The sequence below is a fragment of the Lampris incognitus genome, chromosome 12 (assembly GCF_029633865.1).
Source record: "Lampris incognitus isolate fLamInc1 chromosome 12, fLamInc1.hap2, whole genome shotgun sequence".
Lineage (NCBI taxonomy): Eukaryota > Metazoa > Chordata > Actinopteri > Lampriformes > Lampridae > Lampris > Lampris incognitus.
In genome coordinates this window covers 48038566-48055491 of record NC_079222.1, presented here as the reverse complement: position 1 = coordinate 48055491, position 16926 = coordinate 48038566, and the positions used below count along the sequence as shown (strand labels likewise).

General features: G+C 48.8%; 2 protein-coding genes across 2 annotated transcripts in view; one reads left to right on the top strand and one right to left on the bottom strand.

Annotated features, from left to right (window-relative positions):
* Positions 1-1517, top strand: part of f2rl1.2 (coagulation factor II (thrombin) receptor-like 1, tandem duplicate 2) — a 4808-nt gene extending 3291 nt beyond the window's left edge. The window contains exon 2 of the mRNA XM_056290476.1: positions 4-1517. Coding sequence (XP_056146451.1) covers positions 4-897 — 894 coding nt within the window. The 3' untranslated portion in view covers positions 898-1517. The remainder of the gene's footprint in view (positions 1-3) is intronic.
* Positions 1518-6944: 5427 nt separating this feature from the next.
* ch25hl2 (cholesterol 25-hydroxylase like 2) lies at positions 6945-7844 on the bottom strand. The gene has a single exon (XM_056291148.1). It carries the CDS (start codon positions 7842-7844, stop codon positions 6945-6947), a length of 900 nt encoding a protein of 299 aa, XP_056147123.1.
* Positions 7845-16926: the final 9082 nt, after the last annotated feature.

Genomic DNA, 16926 nt, shown 5'->3' with positions numbered 1-16926 from the left:
AAGCACCCTGCGTCCATCTACATGGCCAACCTGGCTCTGTCCGACGTGCTTTTCGTCATCTGGACCCCTCTGAAGATCGCCTACCACTTTAACGGCAACAACTGGATCTACGGGGAGGGCATGTGCAAGGTCCTGGTGGGCTTCTTCTACGGCAACATGTACTGCTCGGTTCTTTTCATCGCCTGCCTCAGTGTGCAGCGGTACTGGGTCGTAGCGCACCCGCTGTCCCTGCAGAGGAAGAACAACAAAGTGGCCGTTGCTGTCTCCCTGTCCATCTGGGCCTTCATCTGGCTCACCACCACCCCGTTGTACCTGTACAAGCAGACGGCCAACGTCCGAGACCCCAACATCACCACCTGCCACGACGTCAACGTCATCCGGTACATAGACGACCCGTTTCCTGACGTGCGGCTCCCCTACTATTATTTCGTCCTCATGGCCATGGTCGTCTTCCTCGTGCCGTGCGTGGTCATCGTCGTGGCTTACATCCTCTTACTCCGCACGCTGCAGAACAACATAGCCGACAGCACAGCGACGAAGAACCGGCACCGAGCCGTCATGCTGATCGTGACGGTGTTGGTGACGTTCCTGGTGTGCTTCATCCCCAGTAACGTCATGCTGGTGGTGCACTACTCCCTGCTGAAGGACGGCGTGATGAACAACGGCTACGGCTTCTACGTCACCACCTTGTGCCTGGCCAGCCTGAACAGCTGCCTGGACCCGTTCATCTACTACTTCGTGTCGGAGGACTTCAGACAGCACGTGAAGAACACGCTGCTGTGCAGGAGCAGCAGGACCGTGGAGAGGATGAGGGTCTCGTTCAGCTCCATGAAGTACTCCAGGAAGAGCAACACCTACACGTCCAGCTCGGGCAAAACGCAGAGCAGCAGCTGCTGACGGCCTCGGGCCGGGCAAAGGACTCGGGTCCTTCTCTTTGTTGAAGATCGGGCCTTTGCGTCTCAGTGCACTGAACCCCCTTTGTATTTGACTCGCCCGGTGACAAGTGAGAAAGTGGGCTTCATAACCATCTGCTGGACTGGACATAGGGACGTCTGGCTCACACCAAACACCGAGGTTGCAGTTGTGAGGCATGGCGGCACAAAGAGGAACCAGTTCCCCACACACATGTGGGGGGCGTGACACAGGGGTCGCTTAGATATCTGGCATGCTCAGCAAGTTTAATGCCAGAATGATTTTTAGAATAACCAGTATTTTATCACCCACCGTTTGGAAACAACCACGATCTATTGTTATGTTTTTTGTTGCTATGATGTGAACAAGGGAATTATTGAATTTGCTATTGAATGAACACCAAGACTCGTAAAGCCTGCGCACCATTTTTGCACGGGCCCTTTTCAAACATGCCTTAACTGCTGCAAATGGCTTTTTTTTATTATTTTTCAGATTCAAGTCTAAAATTGAGTTGAAAATTACCGAAAAGTTGTGATTTTGCATTTGGGCCTGATGTCGTTAGAGGAAGATGCTCCAGTGTGCCTACGTGACCTCGAGGACGGCGGGGCAAGAAGGCCTTCTTGCCCCGCCGTCCTCGCCTGTCCTCGCTGTTAACCTCCATTTAAACACAGTTTCTATATCCTGTTATTTTTAAACCTCTTTTTGCTATTGTTCTCGTATTTTATTCATTTTTACGTCTCGACAAACGATTTGAATTTTGCTGTGAAACTGTTTTGAGTTGGGTCAATATTTTCTTAAATAAACTGCGAAGCAACCGGCTGGCTGTAGTTTCTGTGAAACCCCTTCTCGCTCTTGTGCAACCACATTCCTGTGTCGAGTGACAAGAGTCCAGGTTTGCTGTTCGGCGGGGGCATTTCCTGTCCCGGTGTGCCAGCGCGGGGTGCGAGGAATTCACGCAATGTGCTCTAACGTCAGGGAAGTACACGCCCATGCTGGCAGGTGAGGCTTCTGAGGTGTCCGGTCAGCTGAGACGGACCAGGGCCTTCAGATGAGTCACGAGACCCTCCTCCTCCGCACATGACTCACCTCACTGGGGGGGGGGGGGGTGTGTTTTCATGCCGTTTAAGGCTGGAAAAAGAGTAACACTGACAAAAAAAGCCCATAGCATTTTTTATTACATAATATCAGTGAGACTAGCTGACACTGACACTGACTTTCAGCTCAGTAGAAGGCATGTACAGAATGCTGGAAGGGCATGATGAGGCAGCCATGAGCACAGTGACGGGTCAAGGAGGTCCTGCTTCAGAAGGACTTTCTGGTCCTGGCTTTGCTGAGGTTTCCGTAAGACAAGAGAGACCATTGGGTTCATTTATTTATTTATTTTGCAGATTTACAAATATATATATATATAGAAAAAGGTAGGCTGTGGGAGTGCAGGACCGAGGAGCCAATTCCGTTTACTCGCCACACAGAAGGTCCTCCTCAAAGGAGTAGCAGCTCCTGGTGAAGCTATCCTCCACTGCGTCTCACCGCCAGGCGGGCAGCATGGCCTCAAGCCCCCCCCCCCCCGGCCTTATCAGCCTTTATCTTAGCAGGCCCGGCCATCCTCCACACTTGACAACCTTTGGGTTATGGCCTGGAACATAACCCCCTCCTCGATACTCGTGTTTTCACATGTTTTCATGTTTTCACATGTTTTCATGTTTTCATGTTTTCATATATTTTCATGTGTTTTCATGTTTTCATATGTTTTCATGTTTTCACATGTTTTCATGTTTTCATATATTTTCATGTGTTTTCATGTTTTCATATGTTTTCATGTTTTCATATATTTTCATGTTTTCATATATTTTCATGTGTTTTCATATGTTTTCATGTTTTCATATATTTTCATGTGTTTTCATATGTTTTGAAACCTGAAGACACGTGCAGCTCAGTTTAAACTAAACGTCTCCAAGCGAGAAGACGTGCGGATAAGAGGGCATTGTGTGGCGGAGTCACGTGACCTCGCATCACGAGATGAAGGGCAGGTAAGTGATCAGCAATGGCGCTGGTGTCCCGACTCATTGTCACAACCCTGCGAGCGGCATACCCTCTTTTCATTCCTCCGAGCTGCAGAGCCCCTCCCTGGCTGCGCCGTGTTTACACAGCCCCCCCCCCCCCGCGCGCGCTAAGGCCTGCGCACCTTTCTAACCAGGCAAAGCGTGCACACAAACACACCACACACCGACTTATATGAGCGAAGGTCTTGGACTACTCGGGGTTGCAAAGCTTGATTCAGATCGCAGCGCAAGGCCAGTTTGGCATGCAGAGGGTGGGAACACACGTCATGGAGTAACCTGCACATCTGTTTGCACCCATAACCTGCACACGTCTGCACCCGCAGGACCTATTTCATCACGTGGTTAGTAGACCACAACACAAAAAAAGAGAAGTGGAAAAGAAGAAACAGAGCAGTGTGTAAGAGTTGTGAAATATGCATGTCAGCGTTGCCGCTCACCTTCCAGGCGTGTTGTCCACCGCCATGTTCTCTGCTCCACCAACTCAGGAGGGAGGGGGGGGGTTGGAGGAGTATCATCAACTCTCAGAAATATCTGTTGCGTTACTCAGGACCTTGTTAACATCTTCACAGCTGGTGTGACCGGTGTTGGTCGTCGAGGCAAAGGAGGAGACCAACACCCAGCATACGTATTGCTCAGCTATGATTAGGGAGTAGGTGTGGGCCGGCATGGCTCAGGAGGTACACCGGGATCGTATAGTAATCGGAAGGTCGCTGGTTCGACCCTCCAGAGAGCGTGTCGAAGTGTTCTTGAGCAAGACACTGAACCCCCCCCCAGGAATAGTTGCGTCTGCCATCAGTGTAGGAATGTGTGTGGGGGAGGGGCGTCCAGGTGGCTTGGCGGTCTATTCCGTTGCCTACCAACACGGAGATCGCCGGTTCGAATCTCCGTGTTACCTCTGGCTTGATCGGGCGTCCCTACAGACACAATTGGCCGTGTCTGTGGGTGGGGAGCCGGATGTGGGTATGTGTCCTGGTCGCTGCACTAGCGCCTCCTCTACAAGGTGATCCTCCCATGCGCTATGCGCCCCTGGTGAAACTCCTCACTGTCAGGTGAAAAGAAGCAGCTGGCGACTCCACATGTATGGGAGGAGGCATGTGGTAGTCTGCAGCCCTCCCCGGATAGGCAGAGGGGGCGGAGCAGAGACCGGAATGGCTCAGAAGAGTGGGGTCATTGGCCGGATTCATTCATTCATCCATTATCCAAACCCCTTATCCTTACTCGGGGCGGGGATGCTCGAGCCTATCCCAGCAGTCATTGGGCGGCAGGCTGGGAGAGACCCTGGACAGGCCGCCAGGCCATCACACGCACGCACGCACGCACGCACGCACACACACACACATTCACACACACACAAACACACCTAGGGACAATGTAGTAGGGCCGAGTCACCTGACCTACATGTCTTTGGACTGTGGGAGGAAACCGGAGCACCCGGAGGAAACCCACGCAGACGCGGGGAGAACCTGCAAACTCCACACAGAGGACGACCCCCAAGGTTGGACTAACCCGGGGCTCGAACCCAAGACCTTCTTGCTGTGGGGCGACCGCACTAACCCCTGAGCCACGGTGCCGCCCGTTGGTAGACTAGAAAAGTAACACACAGATGCAGTCCGTTTTCCATTTTACCACGGTAAATTAATCACCTCTAGGGAGCGATGTTGAATCCGTCACCAAAAAAATAAAATAACAAGTATAATGTTCACAGTGGAAAACACATGCGCACTAGACATTTGTTAAAAGCATGTGTTTGTGGGTAAAGTTTACAGACTATAAGTTGGAGTTATTAATAGCTGAACACACCCAGGCAAACGTTTGTTCGACTGTGAGAGGTTGCGTCTCTCAGTGTGTTTCTAACACACAGAATGAGTGTTGCAAAACAACCTCCAGACCCTCCTCCAGCTCAGCGAGTCAAACCTGTTCTGCAGACTCTCTCCTGGCGAGCATCAACACAGCCCATGCAGCTCTGCAGAGCTAAGAGTAAAACTCAAGGTCAGTCAACAATTCGCCCAGTTTAGACGGTACTGATGACGCACTTCCGACTCCCGAAAGTGGAAGTGTTAACTTATTTCTGTCTCACGGCGACGGTTCTCCAAAAATGCACAACGCAGGTGTTGAACTCAAAGTGCCCCTTACGAAACCGCTCTCAGTTCTTCATTCAAGGAGCAGCAGCTGCAGCGACCTCTGCTGGTTTGCTCGCACTCTACACGCCTGTGAAAATGCCGAGGTGCATGCTGTGAATAAAAGCTGCAAGAGATAACATCCTGATGAGTCAAGCGTTTTATTATGTATTGTGTAATCGAATGACTCAATACGCTGACCCAGAGTAGATGCATAGCTTTATTTGAACAAATTCAAGGTATGCAAGTGAATATTTGCATAATTGATGGGATAACATTTGTTTTAAACAGTGTCAGTGTGTTTCTTTTGTGGGCCTACCGATGAGCCGAAGGAAAAGACATTAACATGAGAGCTTGAGGAGAGCAAATGCAAATCTTTTAAAATAAGTTTTATTTTGTTTTCACCGTGGTTGAAGACTGTGTGTCACAAAGGTGTTCTCTTTCTTTCTTTCTTTCTTTCTTTCTTTCTTTCTTTCTTTCTTTCTTTCTTTCTTTCTTTCTTTCTTTCTTTCTTTCTTTCTTTCTTTCTTTCTTTCTTTCTTTCTTTCTTTCTTGTTGGGGTGGGGGGTATTGAGAACCTTTGCCAAAAAGAGCATGTAGTGTGAAAGAGAGGACCAGAGATTAGTATTGCCCCCACGCATCATACTGGGATGCAGCTAAAAGAGCACCATTGATGCTCCCTGCAGAGATTTCCTGCACGGCCGGGAGAGGACGTGCGCACGTGTCCGCATCAGTGTGATCACTTTGACAGATGACTGGTGTCAGTTTAGTGACAGCAAAAGCGACGCCCCGGACAGCAGTTCAGTTCGGTACCGAACAGACAGTTCAGCACCGAACAGACAGCTCAGTACTAACCGACAGTTCAGTACCGAACAGACAGTTCAGTACTAACAGACAGTTCAGTACCGAACAGACAGTTCAGTACCGAACAGACAGTTCAGTACTAACAGACAGTTCAGTACTAAACAGACAGTTCAGTACCGAGCAGACAGTTCAGTACCGAGCAGACAGTTCAGTACTAACAGACAGTTCAGTACCGAGCAGACAGTTCAGTACTAACAGACAGTTCAGTACTAAACAGACAGTTCAGTAGCGAACAGACAGTTCAGTACCGAACAGACAGCTCAGTACTAACAGACAGTTCAGTACCGAACAGACAGTTCAGTACTAAACAGACAGTTCAGTACCGAGCAGACAGTTCAGTACCGAGCTGACAGTTCAGTACTGAACAGACAGTTCAGTAATGAACAACAGTTCAAGGTATCTTGGCGAGCACATCACATTAACCTGGGGGAAAAATAACTCGTTGTAAAACAGAAAAAAATACGTCATATTCATGAATTAGAGATATCTTCCAACATATCACTACTATAAATCAGTACACATATATATATATACACACATACATATATATGTATATATATATATATATATATATATAGTAGTAGTAGTATATATCAGCCTACATTATCACTGTATATAAATTAGAAATGCTAGTTGTTCTCAGCAGCTTCCCAGATGCGATCTAAAGGGTTAAACTTTTGACATTTCTTCACAGTATATTCTTACAGAATATCATCGACGCTGGTTTCAAGCTTAATAAAAGCAGCTGAAGTGTGCGGGTTTGAGGAACAACTCTTTTGCTAAAGAGAAATGCAAAACATCTAACCGGGTGGAGAAGATCAAATCGAAGGCAGGAGAGGAGGAGGACAGAAAACAAGACTAGATGTAAAAGGCGACTTTTGGAAGAAAAGAAACTTGAGCAACAAAACAGGCAAAATAACAGCCCAGAAGAAGATAAATAGTGGCAGTTAAAGAGGAAGAGAGAGAGTCAGAGACTAACTGAAGTCCTTTAGTTTTTCTTCCCCTTCATGTCTTCCGGATCTGCAGTTGCAGCAGTACTGGAGGAAGTCGGCGTCATATTTGTGCCCCCTAACCAGTCCCAATGGGAGAAGAAAGGGGCAAAATTAGTTCCAGGGCGTTGGTGGTGTGTATCGTGCTTAGGTGTACCACCCCAGAGGCCAAAAGGCACCAGGTGGTGTGTTGACCATGGAAAGTCGTAGCCACAGTGGTCTTCTGTGGAAATATAGACGTTGAAGACCATGAAGCCCCATGTCGTGAGGCAGTGGCACTGAAGCAGGATGGGGTCTACCGTGACCCAAAACCCAACACTGAATAGTTCCCACCCAGACATGTACTGGGTGACCAGGCTGAACGGCTGACTGTACTGGTGGTGTACTGCATGGAAGGTTCGGTATAACCAGGGAACCCTGTGGTGCAACAGGTGCCAGACGTAATACTGGAAGTCAAAGACCACCGTACAACCCAGGATCCCCAGCAAGAACCCCCAGAGAGTAGGTGCATCACGAGGAAGAGGCGTAGGTGGTCTCCACAGCCACTGGGATACTGCAGCAGGAAAGACGTAAAGAAGGTGGTTGTAAAGAGTGACAGCTAATGTAATCCAAACGTTATCCCAGGTGACTGGCCTCTGCGGGTGTAGCCTGTAGCGGTTGATGCAGGGCCAGGTGGGAGCCAACAGGTCCAGCACAGTGTAAACGCCTACCAGAAGAAAATAGGTTGTGATGGAGAGGACCACAGGGAAGAGAGGGCTCCTCAGGAGGTCATGGTGGTTTTGGTAGAGGTAATCCCAGGCAGGCTGCAGGATCAAGCCCTCAGATAGACCCACAGTAATGTTGCCCACTTCCGACATCCAGGATAAAGCTTCAGTACTAAGTAGCAGGCCTTCACTCATCACTAACAGCTGTGTCGATACAGAGTCCGTCTGTCACAAAAGCGGTCGATTCAACCAGACGATTTCTGGGCTAGATTCAGGGCAAATGTGATCCAAATAAAATAAAGGATCCTCTCGGCTACCTCAGATATGTAAAGCACAAGCCAGTTATGCAGGGCTGTCATGCCAAGTCAGACGGGCTGTTTGTCCTAGCCCCTTATGAAGGGTGAAGCCCCACCCCCACCCTCCGTACTTTAAAAGAAGGCCCTTTTTCATGGGCACAAGGACCGCAGCCAGGACTTAGGGGTGGACCACAACAGCTCTCATTTTTGACCCAAATCATTGCAAGAGAGTCCTTCCATTATATGCCAGTTTGACTTTATTGCAAAACATCAAGTGCAGTGTCAGTTATCTGAAAAGGGTTATCAAGCTGACATCATTGAGCTTTAGCAAAATTTCAGTCAGGATGACTATCTTTTGCATGCTATCTTTTGCATGCTATCTTTTGCATGCTACCTTTTGCCTGTTATATTCCTTATTATTCACACTATTGCTTTGCAGTTCTTTCTTTCTTTATTTATTTTCCGCCCATTTGTTGACACTTTGTAGCTCCTTCATACTTTTAGCTACTGAAAGCATTCAACTATGAAAATGTTCAACTCATTAAGGACATTAGTGCTCCCCTTTCAGATTTTCCATACCTTTTGAACTTTTTGAAATATTCAACTTTTTTCAGCCATTTTTGGAATGGGAGTCAACGGGGGACTTTTGCAACCTTTCCACCTCTTTTACTCCTTCATACTTTTAGCCACTGAAACCATTCAGGTATCAAAATGTTCATCTCTTTAAGCCCATTAAGGCTCACATTTAGGTTTTTTGAAATATTTTACATTTTTAGACATATTAAGCTTTTTCTTCTTTTTCAAAACAATGGAAGTCTATGGGGAAAGGTTGAAACCCTCATCACCTTTGAACTGTATCGCCTCCTTCATTTTTTGAGCTAGAAACCCCTTTTAAAGCTTAAACAGTTCAGGACATTCTGCTCTTTCAGAATCCTATTCAGAGTTTAAAAATATTTTATAGTTTTTGAACAATTCAGCTCTAAATTTTAGCAATTCTGCCATACACTTTGCCTGTTAGAATGTCCAGTCCTATTGTGACGTCACATATCAATTTGAAACTCAACTGCCAGGCTAATTACTGTCAACTCTCAACACCTGGTAGATTCGATCAGCTTCTGCCACTTCTTACCTGCTCTTCCTCCCTCTTCAACCTTCCTACCTTCCTTCTACCTACCTTCCTTCCTTCCTACAACCTTACTACTTTCCTCCTACAATCTTCTTACCTTCCTTCCTACCTTCCCGCCTTCATACCTTCCTTCCTACCTTCCTTCCCACAACCTTCCTGCCTCCCTACCTTCCTACAATCTTCCTACCTTCCTTCCTTCCTACCTTCCTTCCCTCCTACAACCTTCTTACCTTCCTACCTTCCTTCCTACAACCTTCCTACCTTCCTTCCTACAACCTTACCTTCCTTCCTACAACCTCCCTGCTATCCTACCTTCCTACAATCTTCTTACCCTCCTTCCTACCCTTCCTCTTCATCACTACTCTTCATCTTCATCACCACCCTTCCTCTTCATCGCTACTCTTCATCTTCATCGCTACCCTTCCTCTTCATCACTACCCTTCCTCTTCATCACTCTTCATCTTCATCACTACCCCTCCTCTCATTCAACCCCTCCTCTCATTCTGCACACATTTCAGTTTCCAACAATCAAACTATTTATGTATTTAGCACATTATGGCAAATTTTTAGTTTTTTATACCTTTAAAACTTTTAAAATATTCAGCCATTTCACATTTCAGTTTCCAGGTATTTCAGGTAGGCTAGGGACTTTCTGACTTTTCCTATTTATCCATTTTCAGCAATGCTTTCGCGATTTCTTTCAGCAGCTCAGCATTCACATGCTTTTTCTGTGGAAAAGCTTTTGTCTAGTTTTATATTGCCGTTCTCATCTCTCACGCATGCTCACTGATGATTCCCCTTGCCGTCATTGTCTGGGGCTGTCAACCGAGTTATCAGCTGATCACGTCCTGTTCTCATCTGTCCATAACACAGCGACACACCTGCATGGTTAGCCTATCACCTTGCTGTTGTCTTTTTAAATGTATCTCTCTCTGTCTTCAGTACATTCATGCTGCTATTTTGCATGACCCTCGACCTCCCCATCACCCCCTAGTTCTCGCACAACATATCTCTCATCTCTTCATCAGCCTCATCTGCCTCAGTAGGTCATCGGCCACCACCGCCACCACTGTCTGGATTTATTATGCTGCTGTACAGGGCCGATGACCCTCCATTAAAAGAAAAAAAATCCCAGTTGAGTCTAACCACCAAAAACTTTCCTGATATGACTTCATATCCACTAAATCATCTGTTATAATGCACATTATCTTCACTTCATTCACTCTGTCTCTCTTGGTTGAAATGTATTAGGCGAGTTCTGTTGGATATAATTGAATCATTCTCTTCACTATTTTTTCTCCCTCACCCCCCCCCCCGACACACATACACACAATGACGTGCAAACATCCATTGGGTCCAGAAGAGTAATTAATCATAGCAGAACTGTCAGAGGAGACGTGTGTTCAAAGGCACTGACTTATTGATGCTGAATTGTAGCTGGCCAATTTCTCAGTTGTTTGCATAATCTTAAAGGGTTTCATTGTTGAAAACTGAAAAGGCTGAGTGGCCACCCCAGGCCTTGTTTCTATGGTGTGATACAAATTATGTTGTTTACCAAAAAAGATGTTTATGGTTATTATATACCTCAAAATGAGTTACTTTAATTATTGTTTTTGATTTGGGTGACAAAACTGTTGGGATTAATTCTTTATAATTGTTGGAGATTAAAAGAATTATATTTGCAGCAGATTAAAAGAGTGAGATTTGTATGAGTTTGAACAGGATGTTACAATGTATCTGTCAATAAACATTGTATCCATATGAACTAATTCAACCTTCTTTGATGTTTTACCTGGATTATTGAGCATGCATTCAATATTCTTTATTTGTTACGTGTCATTATAAAAGTACAAGGGAGTAACATTCTTGAGTTTCGGCTTCTCAACACTGCAGCAACAATAGCAATAAAATAACAACAACACAGAACAAAAAAGGCAGTAATAATAATAAATAGTGTGATGTATGTAAGGTGCTGTGTGTGTGTGCGTGTGTGTTTGTGTGTGTAGACCCAGCCTTAATAAATGTGCATTTGTTTGTGTAGTTGCATCAATAATCAAGACAGTGTTTAAGTGAGTTTTCTAAGATGCACGTCACATGCACTTTTCTGTGACACTCATGCTAAAAAGGAAAGGGCCTTCCCCAAACTGTTGCCACAAAGTTGGAAGCACACAGTTCTCTAGAATGTCACTGTATGCTGTAGTATAAAGATTTCCCCTCACTGGACCTAAGCAGCCTTGCCCAAACCATGGAAAACAGCCCCAGACCATTATTCTTCCTCCCCCAAACTTTACAGTTGACCCTGTGTAGCTGGGCAAGTAACGTAGCGAGTTCGGGGGGCAACCACAGGAACTGCCGAGGCCGAGACCGAGACGCGAACCCGTATCGCCCGCACCGCAGGAGAGATCGCTAACCGCTCGACTAAAGGGTCAGACCCATCAGTCAACGGCCAACGTGTCTACCTATCTATGCACGTTACACTACCCCCCCCCCCCCCCGTCCTTCGGGAAGCGCGTCCCCGTGCTTAAGCATATCAGCTGCTTTACACCTCAGGGCGCATACGCTTCCGACGGCCTCACGGTCTCCCTATCCCACTTCTGACACCAATGTAGCGAATTCGGGGGGCAACCACAGGAACTGCCGCGGCCGGGACGTGAACCCGTATCCCCTGCACCGCGGGAGACATCGCTGACCGCTCTAGCGGTCCCTTCTGGTTGCCCCCCGAATTCGCTATAGTTTTTATCTATGAATGGCTGTATGTATGCTTGATTTTATGCACCTGCTAGCAATGGGTGTGCATGAAACAGCTGAAACCAATAACTGGAGGGTGTGTGGCAGGGACGGGCAACATGATCCAGAAAGGGTCGGTGTGGATGCAGGTCTTGGTTCCACCAAGCAGTTATACACCTGATGCTATTAGTCAACCAATAGTCTTGTTTCAACCAAGCAGTTACACACCTGAGTCTACAAATCAAGGTCCTTTCTGTCCTTTCGGCCCTTTCTGGATCATGCCCATCCCTGGAGCAACGCCGGGGTATCAGCGGCAAGTGAGAAATTGAAAGCATACACTTTCCGCAACCTCAGTGGACCTGATGCACTGGATAAGTGTGATACTTTTGGAAGGAAGAGGAGGAAGAGGAGGATCAAGAGGATTCCAAAGTACTGGTAAGGAAATTTGAGGAAATATGCCTGCCAGTAAAGAACGTAATAATGAACAGACATGCATTCAACACAATGAACCAGAAGCTGTACAAGACAATCCAGTGACAAATATCCGCATTTAAAATGCTAGCCAAGGAATGATAGTGTCTGCTCACAGCTGCTTAAGGGAAAAAAAGAATAAAACTCTGAACACAGGCATTGAAACCTGCATACTATATGACCTATCTGAAAAGGGCAACAAAGAGGTAAATAAGGAAGAAGAGGATTACAGAGTGTAACTGCGTTGAACAACACTCATCCGACCGTAGCATCTGTCCTGCTTTCAAAAAACACTAACTGCCGCTCTGGTGGCCGAGCGGAATAAACCGCCGTTCTTGCGGTCCGCTCGTCACGTGGCTGGGAGGTTCGTATCCCAGACTCGCCGTAACCGGTCACGGCCAGAGCGTCCACAGAGTAAGGCATTCATTAGGCCACCCTTACCCGAGGGATAGTGCGTGTAGATCGGTGTAGTGTTCGGGGGACTCGTCGTTCTCCAGCGACCCCTCTGGCCCACCCGGCGCCTGCAGCCACGCAACCGAAAGCATTCTCCCTACGCCTCCTTCGCGGCCTGAAGGCGATGGAATCCATGCGAGGCTTCAGCGTGTAAAATGGCGAGAGCAGCCGACACGAGTTTGAAGGAAGCTGGTGTTACGACTATCTCCTTCCCGAGGAAACGTGAGCCAGGGGAGTTATTCGACAAGAGTTCTGGCCATATGCCAGTGGGTTAATCGGGTGGGATAAGGGGGAAAACTAGAAATACATTTATAAAAAAAACACTGTAACTCGTGTGGAAAATGGAACTATTTTTCCAAGTGCTGTAGATCAAATAAGCCATCTACCTTCAACAGACCAGGACAAGGTCCATCCCAGTTCAGCGGTCAACCGCCCCCCCCAATCCATGCAGGGCCAGACACACAGGCGACCCAGGATCCAACAGACCTGTTTTACTGTGAGAGCTTAAGAGATGCCAGCTGAGGGCATCCAGGTGGCGTGGCGGTCTATTCCACTGCCTTCCAACACGGGTATCGTTGGTTCTTATCCCCGTGTTACCTCAGGCTTGGTCGAGTGTCCCTACAGACACAATTGGCCGTGTCTGTACACCTGTTCAGGTGTACACGAGGGAACACACCGCACACTCTTTGCCACACAATGCTTGCCTTATAGGAGTTCTCTAGCTGGCCAGTGGGAGCACTGGCATGCCCGTTCTTCTGCTCAACAGGGTTTAAACCCATAGGCACTCACATCAGTTCAGCGGCAGGATGCTCTTGGAAGTCCTGGTGTCTCATGGGCTTCTTCCGTCTCATGGCTCACAGGGCTCCAGATGGCGACTAAAATTTGGGCCCATTTTTTTTCCTCCTGAGAGTTACCGTTACTCACAAGCAAAAGAAAAAGAAAGAAAGAAGATAAACGGCCATATGTTTTGTTCATGTACTGAACTCTTACCTCTTGCGCCTGCATTACCTGACATGTCGTGTGAACTCTTGTACAGTTTCCGGTTTCCATACATAGACTTCTCTGCACTGTGTGTGAGACGCTCATCTCAGAGTCCAAATCATCTCAATCCCTCAGCAGCTCGGGTGGTTTGCCTGATCCAGACCACCGTTATGATTCAATATCAACATACCTGACTTGTACTTGGTAAAAAGCCCCCCCCCCCGGTCTCAGGGTGTGAAGGAGACACTTAACGATCAATCAAACAGTAACCGACAGTACATGGTGACTGCAGGTACCCCCACTCTTATAAACAGCCATAACGACCGAAATCAACGACCAGTTTCATATGCAAACATGGGCGTGACCAGAGTTACAGTGGCCATGTGCACTATTCACAGAGGATTAGGGAATGTTTGCAGTCACAGCATGATAAAATGGTGACAGATGCATACCGAAACCAGTTTCATGTGCAAATATGGGTGTGACCATAGCCTAGATGAGGATGTGCACATCCTTGATAGGGAGGAACGCTGGTTGTGAAGTTTCGAAACAGCGTTCTGTTAGGGTTTGTGGAAGACCCCAAGCGCACGACACCAGACAGAGATGGGGTTAGCCGAAACTGGCGTGCTTTATTCCTCGCGCGTACAACAGTCAAACACAGGAAGGCAATAAGCGAAAAGAAAACGGGAAGTCCGAGGGAAAAAACTCTTGGGTAATCCAAAACGGGAACACGGCAGGATACTTCCACGGGGAAACTTTGCAAAGGAAGCCATAAACCAGGGGCTGGGGTGAGCTCGGAGAGAAAAGCGCCGTAAGGGAAGAGTAGCCACTACTGCGAGGAGGTTACGGCACGAACTCCCAGCGGGCCCTGGGAGACCACCAAACTTAAGCCCAGCCCTGACGGCTAAGCCCGGCCCTGACGGCTAAGCCCGGCCCTGACGGCTAAGCCCGGCCCTGACGGCTAAGCCCGGCCCTGACGAGCTGATTGACTGCCGCCGCGGGGTGGGCGGGCCGTAACAGTACACCCCCCCTCCACGGGAGCCACCAGGCGACTTGCCCGGCTTGTCGGGATGGGAATGATGGAACTCAGTGAGCAGCCCAGAGTCCAGGATGAGCTGGCGGGAGACCCAGCTACGTTCCTCCGGACCGTAGCCTTCCCAGTCCACCAAATACAGGAACCTCCGTCCTCGGCGCCGGACGTCCAGCAGCCGGCGGACCTTCCACTGGGGGTGCCCATCCACGATCTCAGGGGGAGGCGGAGCCGGGGCCGGAGGCATCAGAGGACTGTGGGAAACAGGCTTAACCCGAGACACATGAAAAACGGGATGGATCTTCAAGGAAGCCGGAAGCTTCAGACTCACCGCCGCGGGGCCGAGAACCTTCCTGATCTCAAAGGGCCCGACAAACCGGGGGTTCAGCTTCTTCGCGGTGGACTGAAGCGGGAGGTCCTTCGAGGACAGCCACACCCTTTGGCCTGGTTGGTACTGTGATGTTCAGTATCAGGGGAATACACCTTTAAGGACACAGGGAGTTATGGGATAGTAAACAGAGCAGCCACGGGAGCGGGAAGGTAGACGAGAGTCAGGCGGATTATGTGCACGTTATGCGTGGAGCGAAATAAACATGGCGAAGTTCCACGGCTAATTCAGAAACGGTGTTATCATCTGTGAGAGTGAAAAGTAGGTCATTACAATGGCGACGAGGACTTTGTGGATTGACGGAACCTGCACTGCGGAATTGAATTATGAACTCTAATCAGTAGTACCAAAAGGGTAGTAACGTTCAGCTAACTGCATTAGCTGAGCTAGCTAGCACGAATCAACAAGTTCATCCAAGTCATCCGCCATCTCATCATGGCAACGTTTATCGCGTCGAGCGACGCGTTCCCGGCGTTTCATATCCATGGAGGTGCCCTGGGGACGTTGGGACCTAGATGGGAGAAACGGACGGCTCGTTTCGAAAATTTCTTGTTGGCCATGGACATCAAAGACAATACTGGGAAACGTGCCATGCTACTTCATTATGCGGGCGAACAGGTATATGACATTTTTGTGACGCTGCCTGATAAGGGAGTCGCTAAAGACTTTGATAAAGCCGTTAAGGCACTTGAGACTTATTTTTCACCAAAGAGGAATGTGGATTTTGAGGTGTACAAGTTTAGGCAATCTACACAGTCTGGAAATGAAACCGTTGGGGAATACTATGTCCGCTTATGCACACTTGCAGTATCCTGTGAGTTCTCTGACGTTGACGCAGAAATAAGACGCCGCATTGTGCAAACCTGCGTATCGCACAAGCTTAGGAGAAAAGCTCTCACTGATCCCACGGTGAATCTGACAAAACCCCTGGAACTAGCCAGGCTGGAAGAAGCGTCTGAACAACAAGCACGTGAAATGGAGAAACGGTCAGACACCGTTTCGGATGGTATGTTGGCTCTGCGCCACCGAGAGCGCAGGAGTCAGCGGGTTATAGGATCACAGGGACTAACGGGGACTGGATGATGTAGAACCGAAGTCTCTCCACATGGTTCCCGGCTATGGTGAGCGAGACAGGATGGGTGCGTTGGGTGACGCTGGACAGGCAGCGCTCGTCCAGCGCGAAGGCCTCCATGGGCTTCTCCAGCGTCTCTAGCGGGATGTTAGCCTGGGCAGCAAACTCTGAGTCCAGGAAACACTCATCAGCCCCTGAGTCGAGGAGTGGCCAGAGTCAGCCCAGGCCAGGGTAACGCTAACCAGATGGTTCTGTGGGGCAGGACGGCGGGAACAGGAAAGGCGGCTCACTAGGATCTCCCGGGGCCCCAGTGAGCCTAGTCTTTTGGCCGAGTGGGGCAACCGCTGATCAGATGTCCCTTCTGGCCACAGAAGAGGCATTGACCCGCCTTGAACCGGGCCTCCCGTTCGGCCGGACTAAGGCGCGTGCGCCCCAGCTGCATAGGTTCCTCCCCCGTCGTGGTCTGGGGCGCGGGGGGAGAAACGGCCGCAGGGAAAGTGGGGCGAGCAGGAGTAGGGGTCCTGTTAGGAGTGCTGGACGACTGGGGAATGGACGGGGATCCATGCAGGGCTCGCTCGCGCCTCCTCTCCCGGAGGCGTCCGTCGATGCGGATGGCGAGCTTGATCAGGTCCTCGAGGGAGGTGGGCTCCTCCCGGGTGGCTAGCTGGTCCTTGACAGCCTCGCTGAGACCTCTCCGGAAGGTGACCCGAAGTGACCGGTTGCTCCAGCCGCT

What these genes read in the sequence shown, in the direction of transcription:
- ch25hl2 (XM_056291148.1), bottom strand. Translation starts at nt 7,844, where the DNA reads ATGAGTGAAGGCCTGCTACTTAGTACTGAAGCTTTATCCTGGATGTCG.